This window comes from Argiope bruennichi, chromosome X1 (assembly GCF_947563725.1).
Source record: "Argiope bruennichi chromosome X1, qqArgBrue1.1, whole genome shotgun sequence".
In the NCBI taxonomy this organism is placed as follows: Eukaryota; Metazoa; Arthropoda; class Arachnida; order Araneae; family Araneidae; genus Argiope; species Argiope bruennichi.
Window position 1 is genome coordinate 80,570,446 of NC_079162.1, and position 19,214 is coordinate 80,589,659.

Consider the following 19,214-nt stretch of genomic DNA (forward strand, 5'->3'; position numbering starts at 1 on the left):
CTGGAAGTTCGTGGTGTAGATCCATATCGATGGAAGATCGTTAAAGTTATGGCATTTAAATTTTGAGAAGTGTAGGAAAAACCAAAAGCCCATGAGAAAAGGGTTTTTATCTTTCAGTTTTAAATAATGAGAAAAAGAACTAATTTTTAAAATTTGATTAAATCTAATCTATCACACTTTTACCTGGTGTTTTCTTGCTTTCTTTTATGAGCACTGTAACTGTACATGAAGGTTTGCTCTTTATCTACTGCTTAAATTTTTCCGCTTTTTTAAAAAATTTAAATGTTTTTCTGTATTTTAGCTAATCCTGTTCTGGAAGCTTTTGGAAATGCCAAGACTATGCGAAACAATAATAGTAGCAGATTTGGTAAATTTATTGAAATTCATTTTAGTAATAAGGTAAATTTATTTTCTTAGTATTTTTATTTATTTTTATATAATTATCCATACATTTTTTGTAATTTAATTCTAATTGTTTTTCAGTTTTCAGTTGTTGGGGGTTTCATTAGTCATTATTTATTAGAAAAAAGTCGCATATGTTCTCAAAGTAGAGGAGAAAGAAACTACCACATATTTTATCAGCTTTGTGCTGGTGCTCCTGTTGAGCTGAAGAAAAAGCTGCACTTGTCTAGTCCTGATAAGTTTCAAGTAAGTTTGTTTTCATTTGATATTTATAAGATGATATTTGAATATAATTTTTTATTAATTGATAATAATACATCGCCCATCCCCCTTTCTTTTCCAACTGCACCATTCATTCAGTATTAAAAGCTTCAAGTGATGCTTTAATTATTTAATTTGGCACTTCTTTTATGTAGTCATTAAAAATAATTGTCTCCTCAGTTCTGATTTATGTAGTTTTATTTATTTTGTATTTTTATAGATGATTTTGTAACATTATTGAATTATCATAAATAAGTAAATAAAATCTTTAAAGTAGACTTTAATGCATTTATTCAAACATCAACTGATTTATTAATTTCAAGCTAAATCCCCAATGTGATTATTTTATAAACAATGGTTCTGATTTCTTATGTCTTTTGTCATTTTAAAATGTTGATTTTTCCTCTGTGTTGCAAAATGTTTCATTTTATATTTACTTTAGTACCTGAGTAAAGGCTGTACTCAATATTTCACTTCTCAAGAAACTGAAAAGTTATTGAATAAGGACTCGATTTCTTCTGATCAGTGTCAAAAAGGATCTCTGCATGACCCTATGTTGGATGACATTAGAAACTTCTTAGCCTTAGATAAAGCTTTGAACAATATGGGTAATTCTATGTGTATTCTTTAAATGCTTGAAATATATTCTTAATTTTGTGTGTGTGTGTGTAAGGAATAAATATAAAAATAATTGTTTGGAATTTTAACTATTTGCAATGCTTTTTGTAACTGTGAATAATATGTTATAAAAAATTCATTCCTGCCTGTTATTTCTATAATAGCTCTTTAAATTTTTAGTTTTTGTCCTCATTCATAAACTCTCAACATTCCAATTTAGATACGGTATGCATTTTTCTTCACCCTGTTATTTTTCCCTTACAGGACTTAGAGAGAGTGAAAGGCAAAATATTTATACTGTTGTGGCTGCTGTTTTACATTTGGGTAATGTATCATTTGAAGACAACCCAGATGACTGCAAAGGTGGCTGCCGTTTAGCACCTGGAGCTGCTGAAGTTCTTAATATCATTGGTTCTCTGTTAGGGGTTGATGCACAGTATTTGAGGCAAAGTTTATTAAGTAGAGTAATGCAAACAAGTAAAGGTGGAGCGAAAGGAACTATTTATATGTACGTTCTTAAGGATTTATATTATTAAAAGTATCTGCATATTGGATTTTTGTTGTGCTATCTAAATTTTTTTTAACTATTTACCTTTGTCCTGGAAATTAATGTTTATTAAATATTAATTGAAATAATTAAATATTTCCAAATGTATTTTTTTTCCAATTGAAATTTTGTTGTTGTTTTTGTGTGTGTTTTAATGTAATTTGTATCTAAACTTATTTATGGTACTTTGTAAAATAGTATTTTTTACATGAATATCATATTATATTATTTAGTGTGCTTGTGTTTGCATTTTAGAATAAGTAGCCATGAAATGTTAAGCTCATAACTATATATTAGTAAATAGCACTCCTCCCTGCTGTTAGTAACAGACTTTAATGTAGTTATCCTTTTACCATTTTTCTGCATGCGTAATTAGTTTTGCTTTTTTATGCATGTTATATTTCAAATAATTTTTAATGTAGGGTTCCTTTGAAAGTGCATGAAGCCCAAAATGCTCGAGATGCTTTAGCTAAAGCCCTGTATTCCAGGCTTTTTGATTTCATTGTACAGTGCATCAACAAAAGTATACCATTCAGTTCTTCATCATATTACATTGGTGTTTTGGATATTGCAGGTTTTGGTAGGTTTAAAAGTTTTGTATGGTCACTTGTTAATGCTATATGTCTACATAGGTTAATGTGAAACGATTATGGTTTTCCGAATCATGATATTGGATACACTTAAAATATTTGTGCCATAAATAACATTTTAGCCCACGGATTTTGAATATATTGCAACATAGATTGTCCTTACAAATTCTGTAATGTATTAATGCTTTGTATAGTAAACTTCTGTTTTATTTTTTAGTTCGGATTTTTGATGGATGTGAGTACTTGAATTATTGAAATAGAATGTCGGTCGCGATTTTTTAAAGCTAGTTAATAGTAATTAGTTTGTTGTTTAACTTCAGGTGTGATACATATTATAGCATTTCCTTAGTGACTCACCTGCCCCCCCCCTTTTTTTTTTTTTTTTTTTGCCTAGAAAATATTAAGAATTGTTGGTATTACCACATTATTTTGGTAGTTTACACAAGCGTCGGAAGTATCGATTCTGACTTTGAAGCATTCGCTGCAGTAAAAAAATAGCTTTGCTAAACCATAATCATATTAATTTTTTAAGCATTAATTGGTATTTCATATGGGAGTAATGATAAAAAAATTTAATTAAGTTATGGAAATAAATGCCTAAGTTGTGGATAATACACGAAACTTCCTTCAGAATTATGCAATAAAGAACTTAATTGAAATTCTAAATATCTCTATCATCAAATATTTATATTTATAATTTTTTTTAATTCCTTATGTTCTTTCGTTCTTGTCTTTCAGCTTTTATTTACTTCATTCTTATATGTACTTTCATAATCTAATTTCAGGCAAATGTAGTGCTTCACTTAAAGTAATAATTCAATTTCGAAATGCAGTTCTTTTATGGGTAGCTCTGTTACTCACAGTGAGATATTTAAAAGCCATGTAACAACTTGGAATAATGAACTATGAAATATGTTCTTCAATGAAGTATTTTAGGAGATTTTTTAACATTGGTCATCTTCCATTTGTAATTCTCTTATATCTTTTTTTTTTTTTCTCCTACACCAGTTTCTAAATTTTCCTATGTTTGAGCTAGTTCCATTTTTTTTTTCACACTATAGTAGACTGTACCTGAAAGTTTGATTTGTAGGTAAACTAATGCAGGCTCTAATATATTGATTTCTTTAAAATTTTGCCCCTATGTATTTCATAAATATATGCATTTTTTTTTAATTTTATGTTATCCATTTAATTTGATTTAGACTCAATATTGTTTCAATTACTTTATGTTATTTCAGACTAAAAATCAAACTTGTAAAGTTATATATCAGCTGCATAGTGTTGCGTTGTAAAATTATTATTGCAATTTTTCTACTTTAAATTATTTATTGCTTTTCTACTTTATAGAATATTTTCAGGTGAATAGTTTTGAGCAATTTTGTATAAATTACTGCAATGAAAAACTGCAACAATTTTTCAATGAACGGATTTTGAAGGAAGTAAGTTGGTTCCATTCTAATAATTCTTTAGATACTGTAGTTCATTTTATTATATCAGTCATTGTTTATACTTAAAATTTAGATGAATTAATAAAAATAAGAATTTTATATAGTTTTGAACCAAAAATAATTCAAATGCTTACTTTTAAAATTTGAAAAATATTGTAGTGTCATTCTTATCATTAGAAAATATATCAATGTTGGTTGTTTAAAAGAAAAATCACTTGAAACAGAATTTTTCTGCTGATTATGAAAATAACCTATTAAAAAAATTGTTAATTTCTTTTAAAATTTATTATAGGAGCAAACTTTGTATGAAAAAGAAGGTTTGAATGTGAGAAAAATTGATTATGTTGATAATCAGGATTGTCTTGGTAAGATATTTTACATAATAATCTAGATATTTTTTTTAATGCTGCACTTTTTGTTATACAACTATTTGTGAATAGTGAATCACTTGGTCTTAGACAAACTTTAAAGATAGTATACACAAAAAAGTCATTTTTACTTGTTGCAAATGCATTATATTACCGTTAAAGCAGTTGCTTGAACTGTGAAACAGCAAATTTATATTCCACCTTGAGTTTGTTTTGTGAAGGAAACTTGGGATTGCGTAGTGAATGCATATAATTGGTTCCTATAGAAGTCTGAAATTTCGCCAACAACTTAGCAATATGGTCATAACATTTCAGGATCGACCTTTGTATTGGTATTATGGAAGATTCTTCGCTGGTGCTGCAAAGAAACCTCCAGAAGTCCCTCCTCCCAACACTTCTTGATTTGAGAAATTAGAGAAATCCCTGATGTAGTTTTCCCTGTGTTACCTTTTTGTAAATATTTACCGTGATGGATGTGTGCGTGCATTCGTTCGTCACTGTCATAGGTGTGTGTGCGCGTGCGTGCATTCATTCGCGCTATTATTACACTGTCACACGTATGTGCTGCTTTTTCTGCCATTTATTTCCGTATAGAAATAACTTCTGGTCTTTATTTGTCCTGCCATAAAATTTTAATCAAGATCTCTGACTTCCAATTTTTTTTATTATTAATAATTTTACTTCTTAATACCCTATTTTCATTTCATATTTATTCTGACAAAATGTTTTTTCCATACACTGATATTGTATTAATACATATGTGTGTTTCTTTTTTAAATTTTACAGAACTTTTAGAGAGCAAAGGCAATGGAATATTTGATTTACTTGATGAAGAGAGCAGGCTTCCTAAATCTAGTCATACTCATTTTACTAGTACTGTTCATGCTCAGAATAATGGGCATTTTCGATTGGATGTACCAAGAAAATCAAAATTAAAGTATCATCGTGAAATTCGAGACAATGAAGGATTTTTAATTCGTCACTTTGCTGGTGCAGTTTGTTATGAAACAGTAAGTATGCATTGCCTATTTATTATTTAGTGATCAAGATAAATTTTATAAATCTTGTACATGATCTATCAATGCCTTTTTTAAATTATTACATTTTTTGTCATTTAGATTATTCTCTGTAAATAAAATACTAATAGTATTTGTGCGATTGTGCTTTTTATTTTTTCTAATAGAACTTATGCATTTTAATAAATTTGAAATGACTATGTAGGAATATAATGATAAGTGAACTTTCTAACTTCTATGCATGTTACAAATGATTATCGATGTTACTTTAAAACTTTTGATAAAATGGAAATTAAAACTACAACCATTAGAAAATAAATGTAATTGACTTAACAGGAAAAAGAAGCGATTCCTAATGTGAAGATGTTCTTATAACTGCATTAAAATGAACGGCATATGATTTTGTGTTTTTCACTTAGAACTTTTATTGAGTTTCTGTATTTTAAAAAGCAGTTGCCATATTTTTATTTGATAAAATTCTTCATTTTAGTACGATTTGAATTTAAAAGTAAGAGCTGAATGCAGAAAACTTATTTTATAAATATTTGTAATAGTTAGGATTTTTAAAGATTATTAAAAATGCTTAATTCATTCAGTAGTCAGTTTTATTGAAAATGTTAAGGATGAAAATATTACTGGATTTAACATTTTCTTTCCATGACTGAAATTTTAAATGTATTTAATGTTTATTTACCTGTATTAAGATATCTTATTTGTATAGTATTTGAATGAGGTAATAATTTATAAATATCCTACAAAAAATATTTTAGCTATCTTACAAACTCTTCTTAACGTATTGGTCATTATTGACACCATTTGCTTATAATTCAGACCTTATATATGTAACATAAGTTTGCAGATGAGTGACCAACAAGAAGACTAATCTGGATTTAACTTCAATTTTATTTTTCTTCGGGAAGGCATGATTTATTCAAGGATATGACGGGTAAAAACGTGTTCTTTAACAACAGGGACACAAAGGAAAAAGTGTTTGAAATTTTTCCCTCGGTGCTTTTTACTGAGAGATTTTTATCGGGATTTCTTCGGCACATATCGATTCAGAAAAGGGAATCTTTGGAAAAAATCCCGTGGGCGTTAGGATTTTTTATCCCTGCTATTAAATCTTAAGAGTTTTATTAGTCATCCGCTTTTAAGAGCACATATTGGAAACGTTTAAATTGCAAAGTCTGTTTTAAAACCGGAAATAAGAAGAAATCTTTAGAATAAACTATGAGCTAATTCAAGATTTAAAAAATAAATTAATTAGGATTATTTATATATATATTGTTACGAATCTGTGATGCGGCTTCCCAGCATAGTTGGTTCCATAGGAAGTCCCAGAGCTTGGCGACCATTTGGCGACTTTGGCGCCAAAATAGATTATACCCGAAACATCGAGAATTTTCCCGATCCGTCTAGTAGGAACCGAGTTACGCCTCGAACGTTCCTGATTCCTTGAGAGGCTTCTAGCCCCGCCTCCTGAGACCTATAAAAGGAAGCAGTCCTGCCGCTGCAGAGAGTCGTGGACCAGTGGAGTCGAAGAGTAGTCGGGATCGACGGTAAAGAACTGGCCTTCCAGAGATAAGCGGAGCTGCGACGGAGTGAAGCTAGTGCTGAACTAAGCTGTGCGCTACTGTCTGCAGTAGAGACTTCTTGTATGCTGCACGTCTCGGCTGAAGATCATCGTCTTCTGTGCTGTATATAGTTGTCGTCTTTGTGCTGTCCTGTGTGTCTTCGTGTAAATAAACGTCGTTTTATTTTCTACTGCCGCCTGCTGATTGTGCGTTCTTTATGCCATACAACTCCCACTATCCAAACGAACCCCGGGAAAATTCGTAATATATATATATATATATATATATATATATATATATATATATATATTTTAACTCTAATTTCAATTTAATTAATTTCCAAGATTTTATCTTAATTTAGCCCATAGTAAGTCCATTCTCTTATTTCGTGATCCAATTCCACTGTCTCTACTTAATTAATTCAAGAGAAGCTTTGTTGAATCAGCTAAAATCTAACTTTCCCACACTGCGCGTGAAGAGGCAAAAATACCACTGATGAGGCAAATTCTTTTTTAAAATCTCCCTGTGTTTCCCCTGCCTTCTCCGCGCGTGTAACGAAAATCCCTATCGAAATCTCGTAATATATTAGTACTATAAAGAAATGTTTTCCCTATCAAAATCATAAGTTATATAAGACCAGGGATAAAATGTTCACGAGCTTTTTTCTCATTCCTTTTCTGTGTCGTTCTGTGTGCTCATCGCTTGTACATATGCCTGCTTCTTCAAAATAAAATAAAACGACGTCACGAAATTAAAAGTATCTTCACTGTCTTCAAACTGCATTCTGCTTCACATAAAATAATGCTTACATATTAAAAAGTCTACAAGGCTAGTTTCCTGTGAAAAATTATGAAATGAACTAAAAGAATTAAAATTAAATCCGCGTGAAAGGAAAATGAATCATGCAATAGCTCTTCGCCGACGCTCTTCGTTCCGGCCAGCCGTCTCCTGTTTTTCCGTGGCGAAGCTCGTTCACCGCCGTCTCCTTCGACTGCCTCCGGCCACATCGTTTCACGCAAACCGTAGTCCAGGGTCCGGTTCAGTTCCCATTGAATCCCGTGCTTTCCAAAACCTGTGACTTCATCCGACACTGCTGCTTAATGCCCTTGGGTTTGTGCTCTATTTCGTCATGTGCGTGCTCCTTATATCTTCAAGGAGTTGATTCTCCTTGTCATCATAAAAAATTTCTGGCTCCTTACCTGTGCTGAATAATTCTGATATCAACAGCATTTCCTTATTATATCATCATCACAATAATAATCGCCTGCTTTACTCGCCAGTGGTCTCCAGTGCTAAATTGAATCAACCAGATTTTCAAAATATCAATTGTGTTTTACGTCATCACCAAAATAATAGTCACCTGCCGTAGTCTTCGGTCTCCAGTTCCAGTGCTCAAAATTGCCTTTTTGTGATTAATTAAAAAAGTGATTATTCTTCAAACAGTGATCAGTGTTTTAAAAAAAATCATTCATCAGCTGATTCAACGAGTGAAATTCGAAATTTATTTTCTGTACTTTTGATTTGATTTTAAATTGCATTTTCTATTATAATATAATTGCAAATAATTTTTTTTTGCATTATTATTCAAAATATCATTAGTTATAGTTTAAAATATTGAGTTTTTAAATTTCTTCATATTTATTATTTGAAATTTATTCATAATATTATAATTTGTTGAATTTGAAATTTATGTGCATGCTATTAATAACTAAGAAAAAATGATTTCCCCAATTTAATTAAATGTATCTAACTCAAAGGTTTTCAAAAAATATACATACAAACCTTGTGAACGAAAAAAGTAACATACCAAGATTCTTATGTACTTAATAATTAATGGCACATGATAATTAGACTAAGGTAGTGAATACCTCGGGGAAATTTTTACACCCCTGACAGTTATTGAGCTGCCCTCTGTTATCACTCTGTCCAAATACTTGTTGTTTTTACAAAATACAAATATTTTTTATATTACATTTTTTTTTTTTTTATTTCTCAAATATTATAAGAGTGTTTGGAGTCTTGCATTTGTTACATTCATTCACAAGTGTTTTGTTTGAACTCTTTGAATTTCGCATGTATTATTTTTAGTTTCAAGTTTTTCATTTGATATTTTTGAATTTTGCAATTATTATTATTGTCAGTTCCAAATGATTTATTTGAAATATATGAATCTCGCATTTATTTACATTTTCAAAAGTTTTATATGAAACCATTCAATTTTACAAGCATTATTTTCATTTCCAAGAATTTCATTACATATTTTTGAATCTTATATTTATGGTTTCAGTTCCAAGTGTTTAATATGGAATATTTCAGTTTTGCAAGTATTATTTTCATATCCAAGTTTTTTACCTGAAGTTTTGAATCTTGTGTTTTTATTTACAGTTAAAATACTTTACTTAAAATAATTATTATACTGATATTTCAGTTGGGTAAAATCATAATAATATTAATATTATAATTTAATACTTTATTTCTAATTTAATAATCTTATTGAGTCAGATTTCTTGAAATTTAAGAATAATATAAGCAAGACTGTCAGATTATTTTCACCAAATTTCTACAGAAAAATAGCCAGAATACGTTTGTGCACTATATCATTTCATTTTTAATATTATGTTATTACTGATGATTATTAAGGTTTTTATATACTATTTTCATAAATATAATTCTTTTTATGTTTTTAATATAAAATGATGAATGGGATTTCTGAATTAATGATTATATAATGTGAAGGTAGGTGAAACTTGGGTATGACTTTAAATTTTAATTTTTCTTACTTGACCACCACTGTAAGGTAAGGCTGTGTATCAAGGGCCCCGACATACTTTCACGTCTTGCATTGGGGGAAAAATTGTAATGATATTTTAACTCTAATTTCAATTTAATTAATTTCTAAGATTTTATCTTAATTTAGCCCATGGTAAGTTCATTCCCTTATTTCGTGACCCAATTCCACTGTCTCTACTTAATTAATTCAAGAGAAGCTTTGTTAAATCATCTAAAATCTAACTTTCCCACACTGCGCGTGAAGAGGCAAAAATACCGCTAATGAGGCAAATTCTTTTTTAAAATCTCCCTGTGTTTCCCCTGCCTTCTCCGCGCGTGTAACGAAAATCCCTATCGAAATCTCGTAATATATTAGTACTTTGAAGAAATATTTTCCCTATCAAAATCATAGGTTATATAAGACCAGGGATAAAATGTCCAAGAGCTTTTTCCTCATTCCTTTTCTGTGTCGTTCTGTGTGCTCATCGCTTGTACATATGCCTGCTTCCTCAAAATGAAATAAAACGACGTCACGAAATTAAAAATATCTCCACTGTCTTCAAACTGCATTCTGCTTCGCATAAAATAATGCTTATATATATATATATATATATATATATATATATATATATATATATATATATATATATATATATATATATATATATATATATATATATATATATATATATATATATATATATATATATATATATAAGCATTATTTTGTTTGAAGCAGAAGGCAGGTTTGAAGACATAGATGAGACATTTTACATGTTTAAATTCTTTTTAATCCATCGGGAAAGCATAATTATTTACAAGCAGAGACGCGGACACATGTCCGCCACAGTGCAGCACAAAAACAGAAATGGGGAAGAAGGAAGGAAATAAATTATCCGTCGTTTTATATAACTTTAGATTTTGATAGGGAAAATATTTCTACATAGTGCTAATATGACTCATGTCAGTCACATATAAGGGAAACACAGAGATCTTTTAAAAAGAATGTGCTTACTGGACATTTTTTATCCCTTCACGCCGAGCATGTGAAAGTGTCGGCGTTCAGCCGATTCAGCAATTTTATAAAGCTTCTCTTGAATTAATTAAGTAGAGACAGTGGAATTGGATCACGAAATAAGAGAATGAACGTACTATGGGCTAAATTAAGATAAAACTTTGGAAATTAATTAAATTGAAATTAAGAGTTTAAAATATCATTATATATATATAAACTTAATTGGTTTCCTAATTTTTATCTGAAACATACTTTTTTATTTAATTATTTCTAATACGCGTTCTAAATCTTGCTGGCACTTAATTTTTCTACACTCAGAGTGAAGGGATAAAAATCCCTAACACCTATCCATTTCTTTCAAAGATACCTGAGAACCCTTACTGAGTCGAAACATATTAGAGATATCTCTATCAAAATCTCATATTGGGTTACCACGCCATCGGGAGAACAGGAAAACGCAAGGAATTTAAGAGTCGTCTAAAAAACCGGGAAAATGCAGGTAAATTCAAAATTTTCATCAAAACAGGAAAAAAAAATTTAATTTCTTGTTATTTTTAACCCCATTCAAAAAATGCCGATCTCTAAAAATCGCAAGAATAAAAGGTGGTAGTCATAGCTTCCAAAAATGAAACAATACCATTCTCGATTGTGTAATGCGGAAACTTGTCCCTTTTCTTATATCTTCCCTTTTTTTCTGTATACATCATTCCAATTTCGATTTGCGAGATAATTGTTCTTTTCCCATGAGATTCCCGAATTACAGCTAATGAGCATAAGCGAGATTTCTACAACTACACGAAAGAATAGAATACATTTCTTGACAAATGCTTGAATACATACATACAACATTCAATCTGCGAAAGCAGTGAGGTGGTGTTTAATCTACCATGCTTGAGCTTATTGTACGGTTTGTTTTATTTGAGAAACTTTGAATAAGTCAAATTAGATTAGAGAATATTTTTGAATCAATGAGCTGCTCAAAATCCGTATGGAATACGAACTGGACGGATAAAAAAATGAATTCTGCTTTTCCTGAATGTCTTCGAGAGGTTCCACAAAATCAATTTGTTGCTTATTGCTCGCTTTGTAAGAAGATCATAAGCCTAAGTTATTTTGGAAAACAGGCACTTACTAGTCATGTCAAAAGAGGAAAACATATATGACTGAGTGCCAGTTCAAAACAGTCGTCATTGATGCTGGACTTAGTATCTGAAACGAATGACACGTCATATAAATAAACGTCAGATTTAATGTCCGAAAATAAATCGATTTGGAACTTTTTTATTCAAGAACAATCATTTAAAGCTGAATTCTTCTAAGTATTCAAGCTTATTGCGTTACATTCGTAATTTAATTCGTTCAATGATGTATCGGAAATATTTTCACATATGTTCACTGAAAGTACGTTAAACCATGCAGAAATGTTTTACCTTATTTTTTATAGATTAGGTCCATTAGTTTCGTGAAACTGATGGCTGAAAAATCTGCAGAAATTGATCCGAAATACTTTAATTGGCAAAAATGAATAAACAAAAAAATATCTTTCTTTATAATGTTTCTGTTTAATAATCATTAAATGATTTGAATCATGACAACAAAGATGTTTTGCGTTTTATTTCAGCCTTGTCCTTAATTCTGTGTGACAAACATTTAAAGAACATGAAAGGTAATATATCCCCCCCCCCCTTAATATCTAAATTGTGTCTTGCTAGATAATAAATAAAAATAAATTGTTTGTTTTTCTGTATATAAATATAAACCTTCTTTTAATATGCTATTATTAAGAATAACATTAAATTGTTGCTTCCTTTCCTTGTTTTTTCCCACTTCTTGAAACCATATTCCATTCTAACTAGCACATGAGTGCTATTCGCGCATTTCTTCATATCTCAAATACGTGCATTGAAGTTTTATATTTCTTTTTATAGATTTAAGTGGCAACCCTGTCATAATAAAATAATTGAAGAAAAAAATTTGTCTCGTTTGATCTTGTGTTACGATATGAATAGACGAGAATTATCTCACTTCGTGTACAATTAATGGCTCCCGTGATGAAATAAAAAGAAGTTTATTCCAAATTTGTCTACCTTTTTAGTCTGCATATGTAATACTATATATATATGTGATATTTTTAAGTCCTAATTAATTTTCTAATTTTTAGCTTAAATTAGCCCATGTTACTGCATTCTAAAATGTTCTCTTATTTCCTGATCTGATTCTCACTTTTTTATTCAATTATTTCTAACATGTGCTCTAGAAAATTAATATTATTTCATTTCTCACTCTCCAACCGAAGGAATAAAAATCTCTTAACACCCGCACAAACCTTTCAAAGATACCTAAGATTCATTTTGGTAAATCTACTTGTGTCAGAGAAATCCCTATCAGATTCCCTTAGTAAAATCACTGAAGGGAAAAATTTCTATTGCTTAGCTCTCATATCGCGATGCATGCAGATGCCTTTTTATCACCACCTCAACCCTATACAAACCCTCTCTGTGTAAAATAAATTGAAGGTAATTTCAAGTTCCTTGTTTTCGGCCATGCTTATGTAATATGACCAAGATAACTCTAAAACGCGTTGAGCTAGACGGATAAAATTTTGTATATGGCCCTTTACATCAAATTTATAGATTTTTTTGTCAAATTTTAAGCAAAATCCATTTAGAAGTTTGTCTGACTGGTCTTTTGAATATAAGGTAACACGATAATTACAAAATGAAAAGAGCTATATAGATAAAATTCAGTACACAGATTTAATATCTATTGTGTAGACAAGCATAAAAATTTCCGTCAAACCCAATAAGAGTTGGCTATCTGTCAGTCTTCTGGAAGCATGTAAATGCTATAACTAAAACATGCAATGACTTAAATATATCAAATTTGGCGTGTGATTTTGTGATTACAATTGTATTTCTGTGTCAAATTTTTGTTTCAATCGGTTGGAAAGAATGAGTCCAAAACACAAATTTCGGATACTATTAACTGCCTGCCAAAAATTAAGTCCCAAAAAAACTCGCCAATGATCACTCGATAGATTCAGTAAAAATGATAATTTCACGCCAAAGATTAATATTTCATATGTATGGTACGCCAGTGCTATACAAAGCATTCTATGCCTTACCCAGGATCCACTATTTTTTGCGGCTGTGTGGGTGGAGAATAACAAGTTTATTAGAGAATATGTGAGAAAGTTTTAGAGAGACTACTCCAGCTAGTTTACTGAAGAGAAAAAGAAAGATCCATCCAATTCGATTGAAAGTGTGATTCATAGGTATGAGCCATGGCATTGAACATGTTAAATATGATCGACCAACATATCAAAAATTTTATTTCTGGGCTATGTTAAATTGTGGATTTGTAAAGCTGTGACATAAGATTTTTAAGGGAGGTGGAATGTATATTTTATTACATGTAATTTGTATATCAAGGTGTGCAATAATTAGCGATGTTTCATTGGGAAGTTTTTCTATCTTAAGAGTTGAATTTTGACTGATTGTTATTATTATTAGGTGTCTTTTATTGAAATTTGGTGTATTTTATTGTGCAATATTCAGTGATGTTTCATTGAGAAGTTTTTCTCTTAAGAATTGAATTTTGACTTATTTTTATTATTATTAGGTGTCTTTTATTGAAAAGAACAATGATGCCCTACATGCATCACTGGAAAGTGTTATTTTAGAAGCTGAAAACAATTTTGTTCAGAATTTATTCAAAAATGAATCAACTTCTCAACAAACAAGAGGCAAATTAAACTTTAACAGTGTTGGTAGTAAATTCAGAAGTCAACTTCAGGAATTAATGGCAAAATTGAGGAATACAGGTACCCACTTTGTTCGTTGCATTAAACCAAATTTCAGAATGGTTGATCACTGCTTTGAAGGAAATCAAATTCTTATTCAACTGCGATGTTCAGGTGAGTCATTGTTCCGTTATCTTATTACTTCTGAAAATATGTTTAAAACTTTTTTTAATGTCATTAATATTTTCACATCTTAAATGCATATTTATTCAGGTATGGCCTCTGTACTGGAATTGATGCAGCAAGGATATCCATCTCGTGCTCAGTTTTCTGATTTATATGCTATGTATAAAAGCTACCTTCCCCCTGATTTGGCTCGTTTAGATCCTCGATTGTTTTGCAAAGTAAGTTTTTTAATTGTTTAATTCCACTAAGAAGTTATAATGTTCTTTGATTAATCACTTCCATTCATTTCTTGAATTAGCATTGCTTAGCAAAGATTTTGCATAGCAGTAGATGATTTGACTGAATATCTTTGATGAAATGAACTAGGAAAGCATAAAAAGAAATAAATTTTTTGGTAAAAGGAAGCTACTTCTTGTATAAAATAGGGAGGGGAGTTATTCCATTTACTTTTATTTCCATTTTTTTATCATTTCTGAAATTTAAAAAAATTTCATTTAAAAAAAGTTGAATTTTATAAATATGATGATTAGCAGTGAAGATCTTGCAAACCTCAGTACAACTTTGTAAGCATTGTATAAAGTTGATTGCTGGTTGATTTTAATAAAATCACTGTAATATTACTTTTACACTATAACTCATTTTCAAATTAGGAAAAGAAAGTAGTACTTTATAAATGGTTCTTAAAATAAGAGTGAAATTTTAGTGAGCTTTATATGAAGAATATTTTTGCTTTATTGATGTCTGCTTTAGAACAAAAATATGTTAAATTCATCTTATAGTTCTGTGCAATTTTGACTGTTTCTTGATATTTCTATTTGGAGTGTAACATTAATTTAATTAAGGTACCAAAATCTCCTTTTTGTTTTAAAAGTAATTGTAATAACAAATGTTAGCAACATTTTTTACTTAGTACCATTAGGTTTCATGATAATGTATTTCAGGCATTGATAATTGTACTCAATAGACGTTTGTTAATGCTTTCAAGTTCCAACATGATATATTATAAGATAATGATTGTTTCAATAAAGCTAGGTAGCTTGAAAAACAAATATTTAGCCCAAAATTAATGAAATTGTTATTTTTGATGAAGGCAATCAGCTGGTTTTAATGCTTAATAAACTTTTCTAACATCAAATATATTGACTGACTGGTGGCTGATTTCCGCTTTTCAAAGTTTAATTTTTCAAAAATAAATTTGTCTTGAATAAATACATAAAAACATTACTATTTAACTACTCCATTAGCTACTTAATAAAATGATGCATTTTTTATAAATATTATTTTCAAATATCTTCACAGCAATATATTTTTTACAATTCCTGCAATATGATTGTGTTCACACCATTCAAGCTAATTTGCAATCTGCTTCTTTTAATATTTTATAAAAGGTTTTTTTAAAGAGTTATGTTTTTTAAAAAATGTTTTTACATTCTTATCAGCTTTATGATCAAGTAAAAAATAAATTTCAAAAAAAACTGTCGTTCCTGAATTTCTTGCTTTTGCATGCATGAGTGATCCTATGAAAACATCATTACTGTTGTTTAGTCATTTAACTGTCAAGTTATGGGTAAAAATAAAATGTATAAACATCTTCTTAAAATATAAATATGAATCGGATTTCTTAATTTGTTCTTTGTCTCAGTTCATTAAATGTTCGCCTAGTTAATGCACCTATATTTTATCATGTACGTTTATATTAAGAATGTTATATTATAGCGAAGTATGAATATTATTTTGGTAATTCTGAAAAAAATATTTTCAAATATATCCCGAAATTTAATTTCTAAGTTCTATGGATGTATAATCGTATCAAAGTAATGTAGGCATGAGGTTTCTTATGGTTTTAATTGATTCAAGCCTGTAATGATTTTTAATATAGTGAAAAAATGGTATGAAAATACATTTTGCGTTTTTCTGCATTATGCCCAGTTTTTGTATACAGGGTGTCCCAAAAAGATTGAAACGCGGCTTCATTCTTAACCTGTTAGAGATAAGTGGACAATTCAAATTGCAAAGTTGTTCAAAATAAAGTACGAAATAAAATCATGTTAATAATAAAAATATCCACTTAATTTTCCAAATGTTACATTTTTTTAAATTTTTGAGACCTCTCTAGACAAATTTAATCAATTAGAAAGCTTTAATTTTTTATTCAACAACATCACAAAAAAAACGCATACTTATATCTTTAAAACTGAGTGAGATACGTAATTGAAAAGTGAACGCGCTATATAGGGACCATAAAATAGAAATAAAATGTGTGACATATAATTTAAAAAAAATGTATGATATTTACATTAAAACATTTTTTAGCCTGTTTACGGCAGATTTGCGACACCGCCACGTACTCTTAATGTGTTTTTTCGTATTCAGAGTGCCATTTTCATTTCTAAAAATTAAAATACGAAATTAATATATGCAAGTAATTCATTGTCAAATTTATCGTAATTTTTCAAAACGATATTCTAACATATTAACTCACAGAACGATTTATTTTCTATCATTTATCTGTAACTTAGCCGTTTCAAATAACTGTATAGTGATATGCAGTCGATTTCTTTTTCAATTTGTTTATTTATTCACAATTATTTCTTTTCAGTGCAACTCAATCAAACTTTTCTTGTGCATATCAAAATAAAGATTGGGAAATCATTCAACAATGTTTAGTTTCATATTATGGAATAAGGAACATAGCAAAACTGGTTGTGTATTATGGTATTTTTAACAAATGACGAGCTATTTGAATTAGCATTGATTAGTAATATCCGAATTTGCCTAAAATTTCACCCACATTTGTTTATCTGATCATGAGACGATTAAGAACTACCGGTTCATTTCATCCGAAATCTGGCCCTGGGAGAAATCGATTGTACATTGATGGCAAAGAAACTAACATTATTGCACATTTTTTTGCCAACCGACAGACAAGTATTCGAAAGAAAGAAAAAAGCAAAATTACAGAACTACGTTAGACCTCAATTGATAAGAATACTTGAAAACATAATTTGTATCCATTTTGCGTTTATGGACTTCAAGCACTCCATCCCTCTGTTTTTGACCGGCGCTTAACATTCTGCAATTGGTTGTTAATCCAACAAATTCGAACTTTCTTAAGAACATTATGTGGATTGATGAATTACAGAAAATGGGGAAATAAATACACACAACGATCGTTGTTGGAATAATACACAACCATTTTTTGTGCAAGAAACACATCATCAGAAAAAGTTTTATGTGCCCGTGTGGTGCGAAATTTGGAATGGAAAACTGATCTGTCCTATATTTTATGAAAGTACGCTTACAGCCTCAAAATATGCAGCTTATTTTAAATGACAGTAACAGAGTTTTTTGGAGAATACATCATTATCATTAGTAAAAAGTTTGTATCTTCAACAAGATGGAGCACCGGCATACAAGGCGACAAACTATCTTAATGAGAATTTTAATAAACAATGGATCTGTTTGAAATGAGCCTCAGAATAAGACCCTAGATCCCCTGATCTAATGAAACTCAATTTTTATTTTTGGGGTCAGCTTCGAACACTAGTTTATAATACTCGCTCCTTAAACGCATCTGACCTTAAACGAAAGATAACCGATGCTTGCAACAATGTAACTGAAAAACTCCAAAACATTTACAAAAGCATTACTAAAAGAGCTCAGTTATGTATAAAAGTTTATGGAAAACTTTTTGAGAATGCTTGTAAATTGCTGTGGTGGTGTTTTTTTTTGGGGGGGGGATAGGGGTTTCCAGCCATATTTTTAATATTTTTTTAACTGCCCCGTTATGTCTTTCGTTAAAATTTCTTTAAGATCCAAAATTTAGTATAGAAGTAAACTTGAGAACCACGTCCCCATATTTGCAGTCGTATGTCAAAATTTTATTATAATCTACAATTATGAACGTATAAATACTGAATTTTTAATTTCTAAAAGATGTTAATGTTTTAGTTTTACTTGAATTTACTAATAATTTGATTAAATGTAATTTTAATTAGCAGTGAAATCTTTAATAAATGTAAATATTAGTAATACAGTTGGACATAATTGTGAGAAAATAAAACTTGCATAACAATGTTAACAAGATTTCCATTTGTCTTGTGCGATCAGTATTTACTTTTTATTATTTTACATTGACTATCAGATAAAATTGTTTGACTAGAAAGTTTCAAATTGTTTTTTACACAAGATGCTAAATTCGAAACATATTCTAAGTTGTAAATCTGTGTTCTGTATTATTGCACGTTTGCATTTTTATTGTATGAGAAATTAAAAAAAAAATCTTTCTAAGCTACGTTTTATAAATTGTCTATCTATTTGCATGCCGAATTTTTTGCTATTATTATTATGTTTCCGCTGCAAGACCGCATAAAATGAAGTTTAGGGCCGCATGCGTCCCACTGCTCGCATAGGCAAACCACTGTTTATCTCTGTCTGTAAAAGTTTTAAAAATTTTGGATTTTTTTTTTCCCGACATACGCTATCGCATTTTTGATCTAAAAGTTTTCAATATCAATTTTTATATGGCCTTTATCTTTACTGAAGAAACAGCATTTTAATTTATGCGAAAAATGGCGTAAGTCATTTTTTTTTCTGTATCATAATTCATTTGGTTTTAATAATACATTTATATGGGGGGTTTTTTATAATGATCTTATTAGATGGAAAAGAAAATCTT

At 29.7% G+C, this 19,214-nt stretch overlaps 1 protein-coding gene across 1 annotated transcript in view; it reads left to right on the forward strand.

Moving 5' to 3' along the window:
* Positions 1-19,214, forward strand: part of LOC129959539 (unconventional myosin-VI-like) — a 51,224-nt gene that overhangs the window by 20,608 nt on the left and 11,402 nt on the right. Inside the window, exons 7-16 of the mRNA XM_056072419.1 lie at positions 302-399; positions 484-648; positions 1,106-1,271; positions 1,546-1,789; positions 2,251-2,408; positions 3,766-3,857; positions 4,159-4,231; positions 5,021-5,244; positions 14,230-14,524; positions 14,624-14,754. Coding sequence (XP_055928394.1) covers positions 302-399; positions 484-648; positions 1,106-1,271; positions 1,546-1,789; positions 2,251-2,408; positions 3,766-3,857; positions 4,159-4,231; positions 5,021-5,244; positions 14,230-14,524; positions 14,624-14,754 — 1,646 coding nt within the window. The remainder of the gene's footprint in view (positions 1-301; positions 400-483; positions 649-1,105; positions 1,272-1,545; positions 1,790-2,250; positions 2,409-3,765; positions 3,858-4,158; positions 4,232-5,020; positions 5,245-14,229; positions 14,525-14,623; positions 14,755-19,214) is intronic.